Raw genomic sequence first — 16,835 nt, 5'->3', positions numbered from 1 at the left:
GGGTAACATTATTTTCCCGGGTTACAGTGTGGTGTTGGAATTGACACCCTGACATAAACCAGGGAATGCCTGTAGTATATATTTCTGCTCAGAAAAGTATGTAAACACACTGCCATAGTTCTGCTGGAACAATGTACTGTGGTCACATTCTTCCATATCCTATTGAAACCTATAACTCATAGAGACAGCTTGAAAAATCTTGCTGCCAGAAGTCTGTTGCATATTTCAGAGAAGTCCAGCAACCAACCAAACTTTCCTTTATTCCTTCAGGGGTTGGCTCATGGCAGGCAGGTAGTCATGAGCCATTTCCACAAGTGAAAAGCAGACAGCAATTTGCTGTGGTGCAGATAAAGTGTAGGTAATGCATAATAGTAGCCCAGTAGTGATATAAGGATCACGTGTTTAATAAGAACTGCCAAGTGTTAGCTACCTGTATCACTGAATAATCAGCAAACACTTAACATTAAGTCAGGCCTATGTGGCCACAAGCACATGTCCATAGTATGCTGTAAGGAAACGTGATCAGTGGGTCATTCATATCCATAGAATGCATAAAATGTAATGTATTAAAATATTAATTCACAATTACTACAATAACATTGGCTTAAAGGATTTACTCACAAATGCTTCTTAGCTCAAAGCATTCCTCCAAACGAAGGGTGATCCTTGACCCATCATATTTGAACACATGTATTGTTTGCATAAATTTTTATATATACTGTACTTATTTATTTTATGGGAGCTCAAGAAGGAAGGAATTTTACTGGTGGCCTAACTAGAAAATTGGCTAATGTGGGAAGCCACCAGAGCAGATTGTTGATCCCACCTTACAGGGAGTAGCCCCCCCCCCCCCCTTTACAACATAAACTAAAATTGATATGGACAAAAACAAAAGTAATTCAGAACAGGTATTTATTTAAGATTCTCTGAGAATTTGATATTTTGTGAGGCCTTCCATTTGCCTGTACCACAGCCTGCATTCTTGGGGGGTATGATTTCAGCAAATCAAAAAAGCTGAGATTCAAACTCCATTTCCCTGAGCACTTCGGTCACCTCACTTCGCAGGTCGTCAAAGTTTGGTATACCATCGTAGTTCACTGTGCACGCTTCAACATGATCCTTTAAGATACTACCAATGTTTTCACACACATTAAGATCAGGGGAGCTACCTGGAAATTCACTTAACAAGAGGAAATTGATACCACTGTTTCGAAGCAGCTCCTGTGTCTGAAGAGCCTTGAAATATGGTCCCTTATCATGCAAAATTTTGACTTCTTCAACAGATAACACATTTTCAGGATCTTTGAGGAAAGGAAATACTCCACCAGTAAGCACAGTTTCTCTGAAGTATTCCCATTCCATGACTGCCCTTTTTCTTTGATGATCCACTTTAACCGTTTGGCTGTGAAACAGAAAAATTCCCAAGCATTCAGGAAATTTCACAACTTGGAGATAGTACATGTCATTGCTGATATCATCCAAATGATGTCATTTTTATGATTTGGCTTCCTGACTATGTAAAGGAAGAATTCATCTGATACAGCAACATGGAGAAAGCCAGCTTCATCCCAATCTTTAAGAAATGAACCACAAAATCATGCACGGTCTTCTCTCTGTTGCTGAGTGATGTTGGGCTTGCTGATTACATGAAATGGCTTGATACCAGATTTTTTCAACTCACGATATACAGCACTATAACTTCTCATCTTTCCCCTTTTTGTTTCTAGTTCAAGCGCCAATTTATGTAAAGACTTTCTTGGCCTACCTACTGCCTCAGCTATGATGTCTTTTGACTCCTGAGAAAGAGCTTCAGACCTTCCAAGATTCTTACTCTTTTCGCGATACCAGTCATATGGATATTTGTTCAAGTTTCTTTTAACAAAGGATTCATCTTTTAATGTAGCAAGCTATCCAGGAACGAGAAATGAAGGATACGCCAATATCGCTGGCCTCTCTGAAGGTATAGCCCGGATTCAGTCAATCCATCTGATTTCCTCCGAGTCGTTAGCCATGGCTATATCTAACTCCGTCATTCAGTCTGAAAATACAAGAAATGTAAAATAATAATGTACTTGGTGATAGGCTATAGCAGAAAACTTCATAACTTTCCATTTGTTCTGTGGAGGGAGGTGAGGGGTGCCTCTAATTTCGAAACACCCGGTACATCTAGCAGATTTTTTCTGAGGCTGGAACTTGGTTGGACTACTCTTCATGGCCAGCTGTTTTTTCCCAACTGCACTCAAACCAGAATAAGGAAGGACTTGAGAAGATTCCTTGCACAGCCTAGCTTTTTCAGATAATTGGAACGAAGCCTGGCCCTGTTACAATTTGGGTCCATGATAGATCTAATCTTGAGGTTGTGACTGTAGGATTTAAACAGATTCTGGCTCCCACATGCCAGGAAAAAGCTTTTGTGATCACCTGCATCTGAGACTGGTAAGATACTTGTCCATAGACCTGGAAGGGATCCCTGTGTTACAGTGTGACCTGACTCCACTGTTCATACGAGTGATAATACATACATACAGATGCCTCCTTGATGGGTTAGGAGGCCACTGGGAGAATTTTCAATTAGGGGGAATATGGTCACCTGTTCTGAATGAGTGTCATATCAACTTCCTAGGGCTATTGACTGTCTTTCCATCTCGAAAATTGAAACCTCCAAAGGGACTTACATTTTATTAGTTTCAGACAATATGACTGCAGTGTCTTAGATCAAGAGGTTAGGCTCATGCTGAGTTCCTCTCAAGTCAATATTTGCTAACATGTTTCCACATCCAGAAGTGGACCAGTTTGGCACATATGAGAACCATCAACCTAGACATATGGGTAATAGCTAGAAATGCATTCCTGCATGACTGGAGCAAATGGAGGACATTTTTCCTTCGTTGTCCCAGATTTTGAAAGCTTTTAAACAATCTACTAGCTTTCAACAGAACTGCTTGCTTAGTGGTCCTGAATTAGCTAAACAGTCATTGGTTCCTTTTTTCTTCACAACAGGCAAGTTAATAGATTCCATTGCTGTTCATTGTTCTATCCCAGACAAGAGGAGGGGTAGTCATCTACGCATCCTCCTTTCTAAGCTATGACCTTCATTTGGAATTGTAAATCCAGTCTTCCATGAAGTTTATTTCCTAACATTGCTTGGTACCTTGTGCAAAACCTATGGACTTCATCTATCCGACATACCAGTACTTATGGAAAATGTGGGTAGATTACCCCCACACAGAGAGCTCAGTTGAAATCTATTGAAACAGTTTTGCATAAGTGGAACCCTTGCCTTAATGTTTTGGAATTGATTCTATGTAATTGTTAATTCCATTTTCTAGTCTTTTACACTGCAAAGGTCAGCTCATGCAAGGTTTGATATTACCTGGTCCGAGAATAAGGTTCATCCCCTCAATTCAAGGGCCCAATACAACTATGACTCACATAGTACAAAAGTCAGTCTTCTTGACTGCTTAGGCATCAGGAGCTTGGATTAGTATACTAGGCTCTCTTATACATAGACAACATTTCCCCACTCCTGCACCTAGTTGTCATTTACTGTTGTCTCCTGGCTTATCATTTCAGGCCAAGAATGAGGACCTTTTTTAAATGGAAAATCCCCTTTTCTGATAATGGAACTCAGTAGTACTTCATATGAAATAGTATGCCAGGTTGTAGCACTTGAGGTTTACCTAGATGTCTTGCCAAACATCCCAGCTTGTCTTATTTTCCTACACCTCATGGAATGAGAATTATTTTATTGGCCCTCAATTAAATAGGACAAACCCTCACTCCTTTCCTGAGTGAGTAGTACATCATTAACTATCTTCGGAAATGTTTCTTTCAAAGGAGTCTCATTATAATTAAATCAACTTGTCCTATATTATGATTAGAAGTGAATAGAGCTTTAGAGCAAAAGATTTCTTATGTTGTTTAAAGTTAGGGCAATCTATTAGATAGTAAGGAAGATAAAAGAGATGAAGTGGCAGTCCAAAAAAATAAAACATAAACTGAAAAATTAAGCCAAAAATTATTTTTAAAAAAGTGTCGGCAAACACAACCACTGAAAGAAGACACAAAAGGTCAGCAGAATCATATGGTGTGACATCTAGGAGGGGATATAGAAACATGTCGTGCTGGAATTAAGAGGTTAAAAGGATAGATGAGAAAAAGAGAGAGAGAGAGAGACTTTCAACTCCAGCAAGGTACAAACAGGGAAGAAGTAGAGAAGAAAGGATAGAGATGATAATTTGGAGGAATGAAAATAGAATCTCAATGTAGTCTAAAAATGAATGGATAAAAAGAAAAAAGATATTTATCAGAGAAAATGCGTACAAAAGATGAAAATGAAGATGTGAAAATGTAGAGAAAAAGAAATAAGAGAACAATGAAGGAATTATTTTGCAAAGTGGTTGAATGAAGAGAATAAATACAAACTGAAGGTTGTCTACATGACAAAGGGTCCATTATAAACTGTAACTAAAGATATTAAGAGCATCCTTGGTAAGATGGGAGTGAAAAAATCTTGAGAACAATCAGAAGTAACCAGCAGTTTACGAGTAATAGCTTGGAAACCAGCCAGTGATGAGGTGATCAGAATATATAAGAAAATCAATAAAGGATTACATGGTACCTATTGATAGTAATAAAAGTTATTTTTTCATATCCAAACTAGAACATCATTCCTGGAAAAAAAGTATACCAAAGATAATATACAAAGAAAAATAGATGTACATTACGGAGTAGGTACTGGATGAAAGGCTGAGATAAATTCATTAAAATCAATAGTGTTGGTTGAGCTTTATACCTGAGGTCAGGAACAGAGGCAGTGTATTTTATCAACTATGTACAGAAATATTATATACAGTGGACCCCTGCATTCGCAGGGGATGTGTTCCAGACCATCCACACACCCAACCCCGCGAATAAGTAGAATCTGCGAATACTTAGAATCCCTGTAAAATGCCAAAAACTCCCTATTTTGTAAGTTCAAACAAGAAAAACCCACTAAAAATGCTTATACCTGATTTATTTTAGTAGTTTTATCACAAAAAAATGCATTTAATCTTGAAATTTATATGAAAATATAGTAATTTGTGGATATTCCTCATAGAAAAATACAGTGAATAGGCAAATTTCCTGCGAGTAATGGGTATAGATATGGTCCGTAGAATCTGCGAATGTGAGTCCATGAATCTCGAGAACGCGAATACGTGGGGTCCGCTGTAAATGGGAACAGATTATAAAATTTTTTAATATTGGAAAGGCATTTATAAGATTATCAAAACAGACAATCAGGTAGGTAAAGGATGCCAGATAGGCTCATTAATCTACTTATGTTAATATATGCACATAAAGCGCCTTAGTGGCGTGGTCGGTATATGGTGTTGGTGTACCACCTCGGTGGCCGTGAGTTCGATTCCCGGGCATTCCACTGGGGAGTGAGAGATGTATTTCTGGTGATAGAAGTTCACTCTCGACGTGGTTCGGAAGTCACGTAAAGCCGTTGGTCCCATTGCTGAATAACCAGCGGTTCCACGTAACGTAAAAACACCGTAAAAACAAACATAAAGTTCTAGTGTGAAGAAAGTGGAAGTTACTATGTCATAATTATATAAGATAAATGATGGTGTTTGTCAAAGATCAGCACTGAATTCTTTGTTGTTTATCGTATCAGTGGAGGAAGCTTTAAAAGAGTGCAAAAAAGGGAAACCTAGGAACTGCTGTAGGCTGATGATCCAGTGTCCTAGCAGCCTCAAAGGGAGAAACTGAAAAAAAAGTGTAAAGGGTGGACCAGTTAAATGGAGAAAATACTGAAAATCAGTGCAGATAAAGCAATCAAAAGCTCATGGTGGTTGGAAAGAAAGCAAAATTAAAAGTACAGTTAAGAAAGTTCCTATGTAGATGTTGTGAGAAATATTTGTGGTGAATTCAGTACTATGCACCAAACATAATGTCACCAGAATTGCTTATGAATACAATATATAAATGAAAGTAGAGATTTTTTATGCCAAAAATTTATAGTCAGCAATTTGGTATGAGTAACATATTGTGGAAGAAGGCTACGTCTTACAGGGGTAAAAGATTCGTTAGCTTGAGATGGAGCACGAAGCAGGTATTGAGAGAGCAGCAGGAAGGTAGCATAGAGATTGCAAGACTATTGGTTAGTAATGGTATTCCATTTGTGCAGAGCAGACCTTTATGATTAACATACATGACCTGTGCTATTCTACAGAAGACATGGGCTTTTGCAAATGTAAATGGAAGTGTGTTTAAAAAGGTGTGACTTTTAAAGCTAAGAATCATACCTGAGAGCATGGAGGGAAGCTCATGCATGCTTAGAAAAGCATAAAGGAAGGACATTAACAAAGACCTGAGCTACGAATGCATTTCACATGCAATGTGATAAATGGAAAATCTTGCATACAAATTTTTGCCATGATGACGGTAATGATATATGCCTACTTAGCATGATGTGTCCAATCAACTATACACTTCCCCTCGCTTTTATGATAAATGAGGATCGTCATCTTCCATGTTGAGCAGGCATTTTCTCAGTTTATCATGGAATGATGCACTATTTACATTAGAAACTGCTGTTCAGTCATTCATTACTCCAGATATGAAATGCAGTTGTTCATTATTCTCTTGAAGACTCCTTTTTCATATTTCAAATAGTTTGGTGTATGTGTAAGTACCAAAATATCATGAATCAAATACATGTCTGTAGACAGAATCAGGTATATTCTAATTCAAACAGTTAATTTTTATTCATAATCTACAATTTCATAGCATTTCAAGCTTTAATATTAAACTGAAATACTAAGAAAAGTTAATGTATGAAAAATTAGTTTCTCATAAACAAGATTTAAATAATCGAAATGTGAAATGCTGATGGTTGCAACAGTTTTTTTTTATGGAATGTTAAGCAGAGCTTATTGATAATGAAAACTTCCTGATTAAAGTGAAAAAGCTTCCTAAAATTTCCAAAACTCCACTTATCCCTTACAAAATCTCCCGTTTGCATGGCACTGCCTTTTGTAAACTTACTGCATGTGCAGTATTTTCTCCATCCTCTTTATTACCTAATATTATATGTTAATTGTTTATCTTTGTAACCAGTGGAAATTGAAGTCCTCTCATTTCCAAGTTTGCAAATACAATATTCCAGACTCTTCCCACCTTTCACTCAAGGAAACTTACTGTACCAGCAAGGCTTTTTTGGTGAAGGTTAAGTGTTTGATAGAAAGTACCTGTACAGTTTTTTTTTCAAGTAACTTTAATTTGTTCTTTCATAAAAATTTCTTTATGTCTCTGGTGTAATTTTAAGTTGAATTAAATAGTATGTACTTGTGAGGACTTAAGAGTTTTATCATGGGCAGGCAAAATTGGCAGCAATGATTTACGAAAGCAAGCAGGGGATGGTAAATAGTGGGTGTACTATAGACATCGGTTAGTGAGGTCTAAAACATAGTGAGGTAGGATATGACATCCTAGGTTATGTTAAGTCATTTGCGGATGCACCCTTAGAATTTTCGTTGTTTCATTTTTGGAGAAGAACATATATTTTTCAGACAAATCATATGGTATATTTTTGTGCTATTTCACTTGTCGTTGCTCCATCCAAAATTCCCACTTCTCCACTGTGGTCCCCATATTTTCAATTGCAGGCATAGTAGAAATACAAGCAGTTTACCCTAACAATAGTAAAAAACCCATGAAGCATAATGTAAGAAGTAAGAAAAATTTGTATTACATTAACCTCAAAGTGCTGGAGTTCTCATTAGCTCCTTTTATTGCATTTAATTGTTGTTAAAACAATTGTTATTGAAAGCAAAATTTTTAAGAGAATCGTGAAGAATTCTGCTTTCATGTTTTGATAAATTCTCTGTTTGTTATGATTTATTCAGATAGATAATTAATTTTAGGAATGAAAGTATTACATGGATAATTTTATGCACTTGCCTTTGAGAGCGATATTGATTACTCACAATCTGGCAAATGCTACAACTAAAAAAATATGGCCATCATTTTTTGTAGAAAAACTTTGATTTGATAATTATTTTTTTATTGATATCCCTGTGTGTATATCCCTGTTTGTGTGCACTCCTCATCCCTTTTCATCATATAAATGCCAAATATTCCTGTTTGTATTATCTTTTTAAAATTACCCTCTTATTCCTAAGGAAGCTTTTAAGAAGAATTATCCGGATTCTTCAAGTTTTTATAAAACTCATCTTGAGTTATAAATGAAAAACTCATCCTGTTCTTCAATAAAGTTGTTTCAGAGCTGTATTTTACTGAAAATTTACTGTTAAGACTTAATGCCTTTATGCTCTTACTATTTCCAGCCTGGTTTTTGTGATCACTAGGTGAGCCACTCTGGTTTATAAATTTCCATATGTTTAGAAACAACAGATATTTTGAGTAAATTAGAAAACGCCAATAAAATTGTAGGAATTTCTTTGCGCTTTTTAAAATGCAGTCTGATTTGTGAGCAGTTAAAAAGAATGGTGATGTCTTTGCAGATGAATATTTAATTTTATATTTTGTTAAGTTGTTTCTGCTTACTTTGTCAATTTTATTGTTTTTGTCCGTGCACTCTCTTAATGTAAATGACAAGCTGTCTCCTCTCACAGATAAGATTTCTTGTTTCAGGAGGAAAATGAGATTGGACTTGATTAAGAATATGCATACATTTCTTCACTAATCATCAGATTGCGTTTATATTTTGAGATATGCATGTACCAACATCGTATGAATGAGTTGATTATGTGCTACACCTTTATTTATTAGCCTGTTAACACTCATACGGAAGAAGCGTGAAACATGCAGTTATGGGAAGTGATATATTTATACACATAACCATGTATGCTCACTTTTTCTGTATTTGTATACATAAAATTTTTATGTATACGTATACATAATGTACAGTATATACAGTACTTACACGAATACAGTTTATCTCTGAAAATATCAATGAAGTTAACTGAATAATTTCAATCACATGTACCTTAATTTACACTGTATAGATTTGTTGCTATTTTTCCTGTTGTCGGAAAGTTTTTAACTGAAGCAATTTAGTTTTATTGGCAGCTCTTATATGGCTGTGTATTACAATGGGTATACAGTAGTTGCTGCTCTACAAATGCCCCTTTTGGATTATGACTGGAGTGTTGTAAATAGCAATGGTATATGCATTGTCCTTTTTTCATTAAAACATATGCTTGTTTTCTAGTATGAATATTCTTTATGCGCAGTTTATACGTTATTAGTCTCTTTATCTTTTTTTTCTACTTTACCTGTATGTGCTATTTTACCTTCAATTATGTCTGCTTAACTGTAGCAGTATTTCCTCTTTTAACTATATAAACCAGTGGCAATGATTTCTAAATTTGCTAAATACTTTTCTCTCTGCCCTTTTTTCTCAATGATACGTATTTGATTCTGTACTTCAGAAGTAAATGACAGTTTTCTTATTAATGGAAAATGATGATTATAACCCTCCCCATTCATTCATTCATTACTGTTCCAGTTTTTTGAGATATGTATATGTATGTACTTTCTCACTTCTATTACTGAATCCACCTCAGGAGCGGACCCGGAGTACAGACATAGCAACGGAGTTGAGGCGGAGTGATGGGGGTGATGGAAGCACTGCAATCATTGAGGGGCTCATTCATGAAACCTCCCTGACATCCCTGGCACCGTCACCTTCCAAGCAGGATAAGAAGGTCACCTTTGCCAAGCTCCTGGATAAGATGTCAAAGGAAATCAGTTCATCATCCTCTGACATCAGCTGTGCTGAAGACAAATCTCCCAGTAGGATATTCAACATGGGAGGATCTAGGAGATCGCCTCGCAGATCACCTCGCATTCGGCACACACAGAGGTTAGTACTAATTGGTTATAGTGAATGAATAATTATAAGCTTATAGTGTTACTTCAGTAATGGTCTTTGACCACGAAATAAGTTACAAAACATCCTATACATAAGTGTATTGTGTAGTACTTTTCATTGTTGATGACCAGTGAGGTTTTGGCACCAGTATATATATTTAAAATCATAGTGAAAACTTATTTGAGTGAAGCTGAGTTCGTTGAAACATTGATAACATTAAAATAGGTCAGGGGTGGGACAATATTTGTTTTTATTGCCTAGCCAAGAAAAATCCAGTCATATAGACAGTCCCTGGTTAATGGCAGGGGTTCCGTACCCACCTGAGCGCCAATAACTGAAAGTTTTTAATAACTGGAAAATCGCACCAATTATGATAACAAATGGCATTTATGATGCAATACACACTGATCACTGCCATTAAACCACTAACCAACGCCAATAAACCACATACCGGTGCTGAAAATCACTTACCGACGCAGATAAACCACTTACTGATGCCAATAAACTGCCTACTAACGCTGATAAACCGCTTACCAGCACTGAAAAGCATCGTAAAACCGAAACGCTGTTAACCTATGCTGCTGATAAGCAGGGACTGCTACTGTATTTATATGAGCTTTTATGTTTTTCCATAATTAGTAGTTTTGAAGGTGTCATTTGTTTAATTAAATTTAAGCCTTACAGAACATGAAGCATTTGTGTAGTAAATCAGTTTGCTGAGGTAACAGAAAATAATCCAGTTATTTAACTATAGCAATGAACATTGCTACTTTGCAATTGCACATCTAACTTATTTAGAAATTACTACTATACGTCTTTTTGCCTCTAATTAACTCCAGTTATTACAATTTTAAGACATTATGTTTTGAGAATAAGCTTTAAGAAGAATACTAGCAGCCAGATGGTAGGATGGAGTTGTAAATGATACTGTAAGTGAGGTATATGTAAAATTATGGAAATTACATTTATACTAGATGAGATAGTGTTGAAAGGGATACTGGAGTGACTTGGACATGTCCTTTATGCACATACGCATACACCCCATAGGAAAGTAATACAGGCAATCCCTGGTTATCGGCAGACTTGCTTATCGGCAATCTTGTTTTACGGCGCTTATCTAGCACCATAAAATCGGCGATATATGTTTTTGTTGCCATAACAGGCAGAGTTCTGGTTATCAGCACCAAGCGGCATAAGGGTGCTTATGGTGCCGATAACCGGTTACAGGCACCATAAATCGCAGCGTTTCGGTTATTGGTGGTTTTCACTTATCGGCACACCCCAGGGAATGGAACCCCCGCCAATAACCGGGGACTGCCTTATGCAACAGCATCAGCTGGGTTTCTGTGGGCACCAGGAGAGTAGAAAGTTTAGGCCTACTTGGATAAGAAGTATGTGGAATGAGGCTGGAGATGAAACAGACTTTGCCAAAGATACAATACAGGAAAGACTGCAATGGAATTTTACAGATACCTTTTGTGCCACATGACATTTGAGGCAAAAGTAATGATGAGACATTTTGAAAGATTATTCGTACTCCTATAAGATTCTAAATTCAATTTAAAATAAAAATATTACATGTACAGTTCTTTGTTATTATGTGTAGGTATTTAAGAAAAAAAAAGTTTAGTCATTAGGACTTTAATTCAGGAGATATGCAAAATCTGAGGTTTTAGAAGAGGTTGTGATATAAGGAAGAAAAAACAGAGGCACTGATAAATGAAGCAAAACAAAGAAAATTCCAATATCAAAGGATAAATAAGATATATGCAGTAATCTGTCATTTTTTCATTTCATTTGCAGATTAAAAAAAACTTGTAAATTCCCATAGTTTGTTTACTAATGTATATGAAGTGAATAAAATGTTATAGCTAAAAAGTTCTAAAGAAAGTAAGGACAAATCTGATTACCTGACAGCTATTTTAGGTTTATCCCAAATTTACGGAAGATACATAACTTGAAACAATGAAACGTGTAAAGATAACATTTTAGAATGCTTTTCATAACTAATTAGCCTGCTCTTTTTACCTCTGATGCTGTACAAGCCATTATGGCCTTAATTGTAAAAGGATGGCTAAGCCACTGAACTAATTACAATGCAGTATACGTATCTTTGTAGAAGAGCTATCCCAATAGTATTAAGTGATTTGATGGCTGTTCCTCTTTTTCTTTCACAAACAAGTGGCCTACCAATGCAATTGTATTTCTTTTTCCACTATCCCTAAGTACAGTTTCTTTTTGGTAGATAATTACATTTTGTAAGAAGTTGGTCAATCATTTCCTGATAATCTAGATTTTATACCTTTCATTCTCATTATTTCTTTAATTATAGCAGGACTAGATATACTAGTTATTCATTTGTTTGACTGTGTGTTGACAGGAGGTCCTACAAAATCAATATAATAGAAAATTTGCATATATCTGCCTTAACACATGAACTGACGAAGGAAGGATCATTTCTGAAATCAATATACTTCAGGGCACAGCATTGTGGGTCCCATGTTATTGAATTAAAATGATGGTCATGTGGTTAAGTCAGTAGACTATATGTCTATGACCTTGGCAATTGTTACAGTAATTATCATTGTCATCATAAGACTTTTTGTTAGCTTTTCTTTTTGTGGGATTTAATGTAAAATTAGGTGTCTCTGCTACTCTTTGTTCTGTCACTTTCTGCCTGGATGTCCATCAGGTCTTGGTCATCATGTATTCCCTCTTTGTCTATGATTTCCTGGCCTCCTTCCAGGTGTTTAACCTTTTACTTTCATTTGTACTGTTTGATATCAAATGTCCAAACCATCTCAGCTGTTCAGATCTACTCTTCTTTTTGCTACTAGACATTCTTCCTCATTCATGATACTACAGTACATCTTCCCACCATATTGTGGCCATGAATTTTAACTTTCTTAGGTCATACCTTTTCAAAATTTTCTTTGTTAACTTTTCATTGTTTATACTGCTGCAGAGAGTAGTACCAGCCTTACTTAACCATAATAGGTACTTACTTTCTTAGTTGGTGGGATATTTATTTTCGCCTGTAGAATAGCCAACTCTTGGTTTCGAATAGCCGACTCTTGATTTCATCCAGGCTGCTGCTACTATATTTTGTATGTACGTATCCATGTTTACTGAATCAGTATCATTTGGCTAGTCTTAAGATGTTTATTGACATGGGTATTTTTATGTTTTTTATAATACTGATTAATTTATTCAAAACCAATAATGAAATCGGCACCAGGACGGGTGAAATTACTCTTTTTGACCTTTATTAATTAAATATGCATTTTTTTGTGGTAAATTGAGTCATCATTCCTCATCTTGCTGTTATGGAATGGCAACAGTTAGTACATACAAGTTGACTGCAAATGACAGTTTCTTAATTCCACTTAAACTCAAAACAGTTTTGTTTTTATAAGAATTTCCCATGGAGAAAAATGTTGACAGGTGACTGCATATTTAAGGTCATGTCAGATTTTCTTAGTTTGATGCTATAGGGAACTATGTACCATAGTTACTGTGGCGGGATTGCAGGCTTAAAACCAAGCTGGCAAAATTCCCCTCACATAAATGTAACCAATCCAGCTGCCCAACTCACCCTCAGTCATACTTTCCTCTTTACACTACAGAATATGCAGGACAATTGACCTACTTACACACAGAACAAACAAAACACAAACACATGTACTCACCCAACTACAGATACTCCAGGCTATGCTGTGCTGTCTGCTGGTCGAGGTCACTGGAACACTAACAACCACAAGACAAAAACCAAGAACCACAACACTACAACCAAAGACCACAACCCCACAGCTACAACAACAACACAACAACCAAGAACCACAACCAAACAACATAACGCCCAAGAACCACAACCATAACCTCACACATAACAAAAACTCAACAACACAACAAAAGACCACTGCACAAACAACACAAAAAATCACAACAGCACAGACACAACTCTTAAGCAAACAACACTAACTTAACAACAACCAAATGACAAACAAAAACACACAACTCAGCTGAATATCAATGCCTTCAACCAACTGCTCCCGACACTACTGACTGTCACAGGCTCTAACCCAAGACTGACTGAAAACTGACTAAAAGCACAGAACTCTAAACTCCAAAAGCACCAGCAGACATCCCAGAACTCACCAACAGCCAATTCAATTGTTAACTATCCATACAGCAATTACACCCTGTCTCTCTCTCTCTCTCTTACAGATGTTGTCAAATAGAACTCGATAACTCTTCCGTATTTCCTCCCCCGTTACATTTGACAACGTCTCCTTTCACTCACAACTCCCACACTAAATGGCCTTCCGCAACACCCACAGATACTCGGACGCAGGTCCCCTGGATCTTGTTTGAGGGCCCTCATACACACTCTCAGTTACACCACCACCAACTTCTCCCAGACCACTTCCAGTCAGACTACCATTACCATCTCCCTCACTACTATCCTCCCAAATCCCACCCACTATCTCATCTACCCCTTCTAACTCTTGTCCGAATATCTCGTAGCTCTGCCACCAAATCACTTACCTCATTTACACTCCTGCCAAACTCCCACAGGGACTCATTCATACTGTCAACTACATCCTTACCACCTGATTCCCTTCCTGGTGAAACCTCACTAAACCCTGACAATTCAAACCCACACCCGCTATATGTACTATTCCTCCCCTCAAAGTCATCTGTATTACATGCCTTATCCACCATTTTTACCCAACACTAACTCCTCTATCATGCAGCTCACATTTCTCCCTTTCATTCCCTTTGCTTACCTTCTTCCGTTTTCTTCCATACTCAACCAACACCAACTGCCGATCTTCCAGACCCATTTGCTCATCGACACTCGGCTCCCATTTATTCACCTTCAACCACTCACTCATCGCATTCTCTCGAACATACTGCCGCAGACTAGAGGACCCACCCAACTGAATCCCCTTTTCACTTAGTTTTACGAATTCCCAGCCTGACTCATCCTTTTACCCCTACACACAATTGCCACATGACCTTCCATCCCACAGTCAGCACACTTTGCACGCTGTTCTTTACACATCCTAGCATAATGCCCGTTCTTCCCACAGTTGCCGCAAACCACGTTCATACAGGAACCCTGACATCCACTAGCTATGTGCCCTGCCTGTCCACACCTATAACATTTAATATCCCTATCTTTCTTACACTCACTCACTAAATGCCCATTTGCCCACACCCGAAGCACGCTCCTAATGCCCACTGACATTAATTCTTCCTGTGTCCTGGCTTACCACATCTATAACACTGCTGCTCTCACTCACAACTAACTGACCCTACTCTTCCAACACTCGCACTCCTAACTCTTTTAGGGCTAACTACACTCACGTTACCTGCCCTAATGCTCCTATCTACCACTCGCTCTGCCAATCGCCTCGGTCCTTCCAAAACTGCCTCCCTATAGCTTTTAAACTCTGGTACAACCTCAGCTACTTCAGTCCTAACATTAACACTCCTACTCTCTTTCATACACCTATCTAACTTGTAATCTTTTACTATTTCCAAAATGTCGTTCCACGTCAACCTTTCATTCATCCATTGCATTTTCTCCTTACATTTCAGATTCATAAACTCATATACACTCTCTAGTACAGTTGCCAACAGCTTTCGCTCTAACTCCTTACACTCGTTTATCCCTTCGTCCCCAAACTTTTTCCTGGCTAATGTTTCATACCTGCACACATACATCGACAATTACTCACCAACATTCATTCTTGCCTCTTCAAAATCTTGCTTTCTCTTATATCTAATGCTACTCTTTATCCTCTTTGCCTGTTCTACAATCTTGGCTTTCACACTCTCATACGGCACATTCCCTACACTCATCATTACCCCATACATACTCAACAAAAATCCTGACAAAAAGCTATCTAACTCTCTTGCCCAGACTCTCTTGTTATCCCCATAGTTAGCCTCATAATACCTTTTATATTCCTTAAAAAAGTCCCCTATGTCCCTACTATCATATTTCTCGTATTGTGCACATCGGGGTACCTCTCTCATATACACAGCTCTTCATACTTCCTGCTCACTCTCACTTTCGCTACTTCCATTCTGACTCCTCTTTCCCTCTTCCGAATACAGAGAGTCAACTTCCATACTCACATCCATACTCTTGACTACGCTCTTCTTGCCCTTCTTCTTTCTGCCCACCTTTTTCCACTCACCACTATCTAAATCACTCTCAGCCCTTTCCCCAATGTATTCAGTCCTAGTCTCATCCTGTCTATTACCCTTAGTAACCTTCTTTCCCTTAGTCTTCTATTCCTCAGCCCCCTTCTTTTTCTTATCCTCAAGTTTATCCTTATACTGTCTTCCCCTTACCTATCACAACCAAATCACCTTCGTCACTTGTACTCTCATCCACTCACTCTTTCACTTTCTTTACCACTCCTGCCCCATCACATGACCCAGTAGGCCTACCTCCTACAGTCCCTCTCCCATGAATCCCTTCATCATTCCCTGCATCATCTCTTGCACTGCATTCAACATTACCCCGAATTTTTCGTCCATTTTCTCAATCATTCTCTCTTCCGCTCCTTCCACCTCTTCTTTCATTTCCACTTTCGCACTCATTAGCATTGCTCTCATTTCTTCTAACTCACTCTTCAGCTCCTCACACTCTACCCTCAACCTCTCATTCTTTACTTCCAATCTTTCCTTAGCTTCCCTCGCCAACCTCAGCTCCTCCTTCAGCCTCTCTATCTCCTTCAAACCTTCCATCCTCACTTTCTCCACCAATCACACAACTCACTACCCCAATTGCCCTGCAGCTGCCGCAACAACAGTCCCCGTTCAGGCTCCAAAAAATATTGTGGTGGGATTGCGAGCTAAAAAACAAGCTGGCAAAATCCCCCCACATAAACTTAACCAATCCAGCTGCCCAACTCACCCTCAGTCA

General features: G+C 37.8%; 1 protein-coding gene across 1 annotated transcript in view; it reads left to right on the top strand.

Moving 5' to 3' along the window:
* LOC135216596 (uncharacterized) overlaps positions 1–16,835 on the top strand; it is a 987,502-nt gene that overhangs the window by 880,601 nt on the left and 90,066 nt on the right. The window contains 1 exon segment of the mRNA XM_064251975.1: positions 9,582–9,880. Within this exon segment, the coding sequence (XP_064108045.1) occupies positions 9,582–9,880 (299 nt within the window).

This window comes from Macrobrachium nipponense, chromosome 6 (assembly GCF_015104395.2).
Source record: "Macrobrachium nipponense isolate FS-2020 chromosome 6, ASM1510439v2, whole genome shotgun sequence".
Lineage (NCBI taxonomy): Eukaryota > Metazoa > Arthropoda > Malacostraca > Decapoda > Palaemonidae > Macrobrachium > Macrobrachium nipponense.
Note: the sequence above shows the minus strand (reverse complement) of the source record. Positions and strands in the feature narration are given on the sequence as shown.